The 7,710-nt window shown below is 36.4% G+C and overlaps 1 protein-coding gene across 1 annotated transcript in view; it reads left to right on the forward strand.

The window, feature by feature from the left end:
* LOC104542917 (tyrosine-protein kinase FRK-like) overlaps positions 1-6,497 on the forward strand; it is a gene marked incomplete at its 3' end in the record, with an annotated part of 22,508 nt that extends 16,011 nt beyond the window's left edge. Inside the window, exon 2 of the mRNA XM_010187386.1 lies at positions 6,376-6,497. Coding sequence (XP_010185688.1) covers positions 6,376-6,497 — 122 coding nt within the window. The remainder of the gene's footprint in view (positions 1-6,375) is intronic.
* Between the last annotated feature and the right edge of the window lie 1,213 nt (positions 6,498-7,710).

Raw genomic sequence — 7,710 nt, forward strand, 5'->3', positions numbered from 1 at the left:
GCAAAAAAATGTGGCTCAGAACAATATGAGAAAACCTTTGCTCATGTACTTTGGAGGAAGGGCTTGCTATTTGGTAGGGAACATTGCCATATTAAAAGTGTGTGCTTTTTTGCTATCTAAGAAAACTTTACTTCAAACTAACCAAGCCTTTGAAAACAAAATTTCACTTTATGTGTGATAACTGAACAGATTCATTAGAATTTGAGAGCTGCATTCTGTATTTTTGATATTTTGGGAACACCCAGCAAGTGCTGGGGCCTTCCTCTCAGTGCAGGGAGGACGTGCTGGTGGCGCCCTTGGTAAACTTCTGTCCCTGCTTCTGCACTCATGTTTACCCACAGCAGACTGCAAACCTGGCATGGATCAAAAGCTGGCTCAGCAGCCTTCTTTGTCTGGCACGCATGACAGCAGCGAAGAGTGGCGCACGCGAGCCTGTTCAGGATTCATGTGCTGAGTAAGGGCAGTGGTCACAGGATGGTCATGTGATGAAAGCAGTTGAATAAGACTCTGGAGGATCTCTCTGACTCTCTGTGTCTCTTCAGCTTTCCATGCATCTCTCCTTGTCTTCTGTGACACTGAAGTTAGCAGCTATTACTCGCTGAATAAACTACTACATATTCTATGATGCTAAATTCCCTGAAAGGTAGGCCCTAGGCATTTCAATTGGACATCCAAAATTAGTAGAAAATGCTTAAAATAATGCCTTATTGCCTTAGTCCCTTTCTGTGATGTTTCTCCATTGTAAAAAATATCTTATAAGAGGTGCCACAAAAAGAAATTAATGAATGTTCATATAGCATTCGGATATTATAGTCATGAACGCTGTAATAGAGGCTGCTACGAAATTAGCCATTCATGTAATTTTATAACTTGTATTGAGAGCAGAGACTAAACAATGTATGGTAAATAAACTCTATCTACTGAATGACAAAACAAAATAGAATGTAACTATTCAGTAAGCAGCATTTGTATTAACAGTGTAGGAAGCGTTAGATGTAGCTGTGTAATTAAAGATGGTATCATACAGGATTTTCCTGAAAATGGCTGAGTGGATGTCATAAAAGCAATATTAATATTGCTGTCTCCTATCTTTGGGGTTCTTGGCTTTGCAGCTTCGGCTTTCTATGACTGTAGATTTTGAGGCATTTAAAATGTAAAGTTTATATACTGTTGAAGTTTTTCTTTATTTGTTTTAGCTATTGCACAAGCTTTCTGCATTCCAGACAAAACTGAGATATATTTGGTTTCCATATATACAGTATCTGTTTTGCTTTGTTGTCACACAAGTCTTTTGCTCTAATAGCAGTAATTCTTTGCTCTAGGAAATCTGTTATTCTCCTCACAGCCTAGCACTACAGACACAGTTAACACAATCCAGTCAATCTACTGGAGGGCCAGCCAACATGTTTGTCATCATAGTTTTTTTGGTAATGGAGAGTTCTGATCAGGAACCACAGGAATCACAACAAACCTTCACAGCTGCTGAGATTTAGCAGTGTCATGAGATTTACGCTAACATGAGAGGGTAAATCCCAGTTGCAAGCACTTACAGAAAATGAGAAGTTAGGTGCTCTCATGCCACAAAGTGCTGATCCAGGATAAGATCATGATGTCCATTTTAACATGCTCAGTGTTTTTGAAAATAAATTTAATGTGACTGATTTCCTGCTACTTCTTATTTTATGCCTCCATGCTCTTTGAATGACCTTGCCATGTAGTCCTTCTGAGCAATTTTTCTCCCCTTTCTTCCCTCCTCATTCCTATTGTAATGATCACAGTTTCTATATGCTGACTCAGCTCTCAGGATTTTCCCTTTTATTTAAGCATTCACAAAATTCGGAGTATGTCACAGACATCTGCCTTTAGCCTTATCTTACCTCCAGTGTCCTGCAACTTGAATGAGAAACTGAAATAATCCCCCCTCATGCCAGCTACAGCTAGTTATTAAAGCAAATTCAGTCAATTCACATATGAAATTGTGGAGCTAATTCTGATTTTGCTCCCATACATACTAAATCTAAGTAAAGGCATGGCCTTTACTGGCCCGTGACTGGGGGACTTTGGCTAAGGCTCAGCCCACACCTTGCATTAGAGCTAGGAGTTAGTGTGTTAGGAAATTAGGAGAGACCAAGCATAAAACTCCAGTGTAAGAGGGGAGCAGCGGCTGTAAAAGGGCTGCTCAATAAATGGTAGGTTGTCAAAAAAAATGTTTCCCCTTTGAGCTTTTTCATCTGGAATATGGCTGGGAACCTTTTTGTTTGGGTTTAACTCTGGGTATTGGATAGAGTTCATTTCAGGAAAGAAAAAGATCCTGTAGTTCGAAGATTAGTTGAGATCCTCTGTTAAGTCTTCAATTGCTACTTTGAATTAATGCATTGCACTGATGACAATGACATGATCAGAAGGGGATATTACATGAATGGGAGGGAACAGAAGGGAAGAAAATCCATTTTACATATTATTTATTGGATAAGGGTATTTGTGGTTTGGTTTTTTGTCTCTGTGTGTGTGAATTTTTTGGGTTTTTTTGTTTTTTTTTCTGCTGAGGTTTTGTTTTCTTCTAGGCATGTTGCCTGGCATTGGAAACTTTGACAGTGGTATAGCATTGCAGAACTTTGCCTCCCTATTTTATTTGCTTTAATGATTCTGTCAGCGACTATGTGGCATGCAAAACCCTTGGCCCATGTTAGACTTCCTCTCTTCCATGTTCCTGCCATATCTTCCTGCTTACAAACAAAAAAGTGCAGAAGTAGAAGAACTATTTTTATTTTGGTGAATTTTTATGTAGTAAAGCACAGGGAGACACAAAGCAGAGCCAGGTAAATGGAGCTTTGACATTTAGACAGAGGTCAGCAGTGCATTACAGCCTGGAGGACAGAGGGTTTCTGACCAAAGATGATGATGAAGCCAAGGAACACCATCAACTTCTGTTGAATTCATGGCTCCATTTTGATTCAAACTGGACTGAATGTGGAGGCAGGGGTGAGCATAGGTGACATGACCTCTGTTTCTTAAAACATTTGCACTTCAAGAGTAACCATCAGCATTCACCTTGATGAAGATATATCTTTTCCTTTGCTGGAAGAAAAGGATTATAGGATAGGAGTACGGGTCTAATCAACAGTACTGTCACAGTCAGGAAACATCACCTGACAAAGCCTGCTATGATACATGTGTCCATCAGCTGTTGATCCTGTGGTCAAAAACCTGCCAGTGGAATAGATGGCCAATAAGATGGGATTGCTACACTTTGAATGGCCTCAACAGACCTCAGTGGTACTCTAGCATTGGGCATCATCTGCACCAAGTAAGGGCTCTGTTTGTTATGGACCTATATGAAGTTCATCTATCTTTTCTGTCCCCAGAGTCCTCCTATATATGATGGCCAGAAGTGACCTGGAAGTAGCCTGGAATTTTTAATGAAGGGATTCCTGAAAGCTATGAATGATGGTGGAAACAAGGGATTTTGAGAAAGCTGCTAGAAACAATTTAAAAAAACCCAACAAAACAAACTAGTATCCTACACTGAAAAGAGAAAATATAGCATACTGCAGTCAAAGTACTAGTTAAGTAGCTTGGGCAATGGATGGTGCTTGGTGTCTTAGTCCTGTTTTTCCAATTGTTCTGTTTCAAAACATCCATCTAACTCTGAGCTATAAAAACCAAATAGATTTATTAACGATTGGGTGGTTTCTTGGTCTGACCTTCCTATCCCACAGAATACCTCTTGGTGAGCAATTACTTTGATTCATTATTACTCTTTAGAGTACTTTTTCCTCTAACATATATACTTTTGGATCAAGTAAAATATTAAGCCTTTTGAGGCTAGAAATTGAAATAAGCCCTTCACGCTTTTTAAAAAGAATGTAAACTTCCATTTATAATGAAAATAGAACTTTAAATTTGGATGTGCTTTTTTAAAAAAAAAGATGAATAAAAACTTAAATTATTTGCTTTGAGGTTAAGTGGTTTTTTTTTCACAACCAGTATTGCTTTTGGTACTGTATTATTATTATTGCAAACCCAATGACTTTGAACTAAGAATCCCACATTCAAATGCTTAATAGTAATCTTCATTATATCTTTTCTGAAACATTTGAATCAGATCATATAAAATCAGGCAAATGAAGTAATATACAATATGTGTCCACTTTTCACTCTCCATAATAATTGCTTCATTTAGACTTACCTTCTCAAATACTGTTGTAATTATCTTCTTTTGCAAGTCAGGATCCTCCTGACTGGTAAGTTTATCTGGAGTCAGAACTTACATATTACGTATCCTTCATATAATCTTTAATGGCAAATTCATGTTGATTTAAATGAAGTTTTTCCAACCTAAGAAAAATAAAGATATCATTGAAATACTTTGAAGTCAAAGGAATAGGTACGTATGCCTAAATACAGTATGGACGTATATATATTTTTTTCAAAATCATATTCTGTGTTGTAGACATGATCTTACATACACAAGTGTAATACTGTTTTAAATTGTATTTCCCAAAAAAACCCAACAATTTCCTTTTGTTGCATATATTGTATTATTACTCATGTTTTCAGCTTTAGCAATATGAGCCTCTAGCAGCGTATGTACAAATACTGGGTCATATAAAGAGTATATTTTAACTTTCGGAAACACAAAATTCAACCTTGCTAATTGGAAGCTCTTTTGGCTTTGGTACAAAATTAAATCCTTTTGAGAGGATGCCATCCTCCTAACCCATAACAAAAGGAGACACAAAATTAAACACCTTTTCTGATACACCTTCATGAAAATTGGTCACTTTGGACATAACTAAGCTATACTCAGAGCAGTTATATTTAGAAATTTCAGAAGGGTTCTAATTCACTTTTTAGGGTGGACAAGTTTTCTTTGGGACTTGAATAGAGTTGAACTTGTACTCTGTCCTCTAATTAGCTTGATGAGAACCTCAGTCGAGCATTTATTGATTACTTAGGTTTCTACAGTTCAATTAATGAATTACTTTAATTAATTAGTTGAAATAATTAAAATGTTTTACTAAATAAAACTATTACTAACACATTCCAGCTTTCTAATGTGATTCCTTTCCTTGCCAAATATGTATCAAGGCCTATTTTATCCAAATCATCTTCAAGTCAGAGGACAGGAATGCAGTCCAAAATATCTAGATTTCATTTTCATTTGTTAACAAGGCAAATTCAGCGTAGGTTAGCGCTGTCTGTATTTGCCTCTTTTTATTTCCTCTTTATTAATACAAAGCCATTTTTCATTCCTCATGCTTGCTCAGCCAAGGTGTCACCCACTGTTCTCATTTATTTCCCTCATTCTTTGTGGCGATTATAAGCCTTACAGATACTAAAGTAGTATGTTGGTGACTCCTTCTGTGCTTTTCACTAGTAATTGGCAAATCAAACAGCTGAACAGGCAACTTACTTGTGGCGTGATATGTTGATTTATCTTAAAAGTTTGCATAATAGGTTTAGCTATGATTAATTTTAAAGGAGTTCTCCTATGAGTATTTGGCACATTTCTCATAGCCATTTATCACCATTTGCTTCAAATAAGAGGTGGAGCTAATCTTGGAAAGTGGTTTGTATGTTTGTTGGATGGGAGCTGGATGCTGCCCTAGTTGAAAATGCTGACTCATCTCAGTCTTATTTCCATTTAATTTACACAAAGCAGCAAAAGAGCTAAATAGTACCTTCAGAGAAGCAAACTAAAGCTATTGCTTGAATACGTACTTGTAAACTACAGGGTCTAGTGAGAGAGAAAAAATAATTTTCAAAGGCATAGATAGGAGTAAATTGTTACAGGATAGAAATGTTGTTTGCAGTGACTTGAAGGACATACTGGTTTTGTTTGTCTAATAGCAGCAGAGCTGAAGAATTGCCAGTAACTCATATGAGATATGGATGTGTCAGTGGAATGGGGAAGGCTGCAGGGGGGTTTCACTCTGGGAACCTGAGAGCCCTTCTGCAGTTTCAGGGATTTTTGACTTTTAAGATGTCAGGATGTTAGCACATACCTCCACTTCTACATAGTTTAAGAGGTATCAATGGCATCAATTTCTGCCACAGTAGCCTTGGCAAAATTTCTTGGTGAATTTTTCCTGGTACAAGGCCAGTCTGTCCCTTCTGAATCCTTGTTCCCTTGGAGTCAGTCGGACTTTCCATCATCAGTAAAATCCAGACTTCATTCAAATGTGTAAGCAATGTTTTCTAGCAATAAATTTGTTGTGTAGTTCTTGTTGGCTGTTTTCCCCCATGCTATTGGAATTTAATTAGCATAGCACAGATTATCTTTTAGCAAATATGCAGCATGTTTATAAAAGCTAAATTGTCTTCCTTGTATGTTTCACTGACTGGTAAAATTAATGTTTTTTATTTGTTCAGATGGTTTTTTGGCCCAATCAAACGAGCAGATGCCGAGCGACAACTGTCACGGCCTGGAAACCAGACAGGAGCCTTCCTTATCCGAGAAAGTGAAAGTCTAAAAGGCGAATACTCGCTTTCAGGTATATTCTAGTTTTTCATCTTAAGCAGTTTTAAAAATTTCTGAGATGATCTGGACTTTCTCATTTTTGAGAATTATAAACTTGAGTGTGAAAAAGAAATTAAATACATAATAATATGTCTTTCCCAGAAGATGTATAAAGAAAACTTGGCAAGAGTCATCTGGGTTTTTACTACCATTTATTTTACAGGCTTTGTTTATTAATATGTTCAGAACACAAATTAACTTTCTTATGTATAGTACTTCCAGTGCTCCAGCTGTCCTAAAATAGAAACTATTTTCATGATTAAAATGCCAAAAAATACATTACAGTTGTACTCTACTGTTCTCATTAGTACATAAAAGAAAAATTAAACCATATTGGCAAATATCTGCACTTTAAGAAAATAAGATTTCTGCTAGAGCACACCCTTAGGTTTATACTTGTTTATTTTCAGGGGGAAAATGGTGGAAAGGTTTTCAAAGCTGTACTTTAGAATCAGTCATATTTCACTAAATAGTTAGTTGTAAACTTCAGTAAAAAGTTAGATTTATGATGATGATGATTTTTGAAATGTATTTGAAGTCCTTTATTTGAATCTAAAAGACTGTGAAATAAGGACACTTATTTGAAAATATTTTCAATTTTTTTTATCATCTTTTTTCGTATCATAGATATTTGCCATATTAGATAGTGAACATGAGTTTTCATTGCTTGTCTTCCGTGAACATTTTCTATCAAACTTGTCATACAAGTGTGAGTCAAGAAATGATGTTGACCCTGAGACAAGAGGGCTATACACCCAAACTTCGTAATGTGCTCTGCCTATATAATTCCAAACACCAGTAAAGACTCTTGGTGTTTGTGAATGAACCATAAGTTGTCACGTGCAGAATTATGTCCGTAAAATGAGAGGCATCTTGTGCATAAACTGATTCTTTCATATTGACTTTTCTTCTGCCTGAATATTTATGTCAGTCACCTTCGAAATATTACACAGAAAAACATTAAGCAGCCTAACTAACTTTTAAGACATTTTTGGTTTCTCTTTCTGAATCATAAGGAAAGGGTACATACCTGCAATGTCTTGTGGTAATGGGACAGTTGCTTTTTGTTGCCAAGACAAAGAAATATATGTTGCCTGTAGAGTAAAATACAGAGAATTTAATGAAATAATTATACTGTTTACAGTTCTGGGAGAGTTCATTCCATACTCTTTAGTTTGGCCTCAAGG

This window comes from Mesitornis unicolor, unplaced genomic scaffold, assembly GCF_000695765.1.
Source record: "Mesitornis unicolor isolate BGI_N332 unplaced genomic scaffold, ASM69576v1 scaffold20476, whole genome shotgun sequence".
In the NCBI taxonomy this organism is placed as follows: domain Eukaryota; kingdom Metazoa; phylum Chordata; class Aves; order Mesitornithiformes; family Mesitornithidae; genus Mesitornis; species Mesitornis unicolor.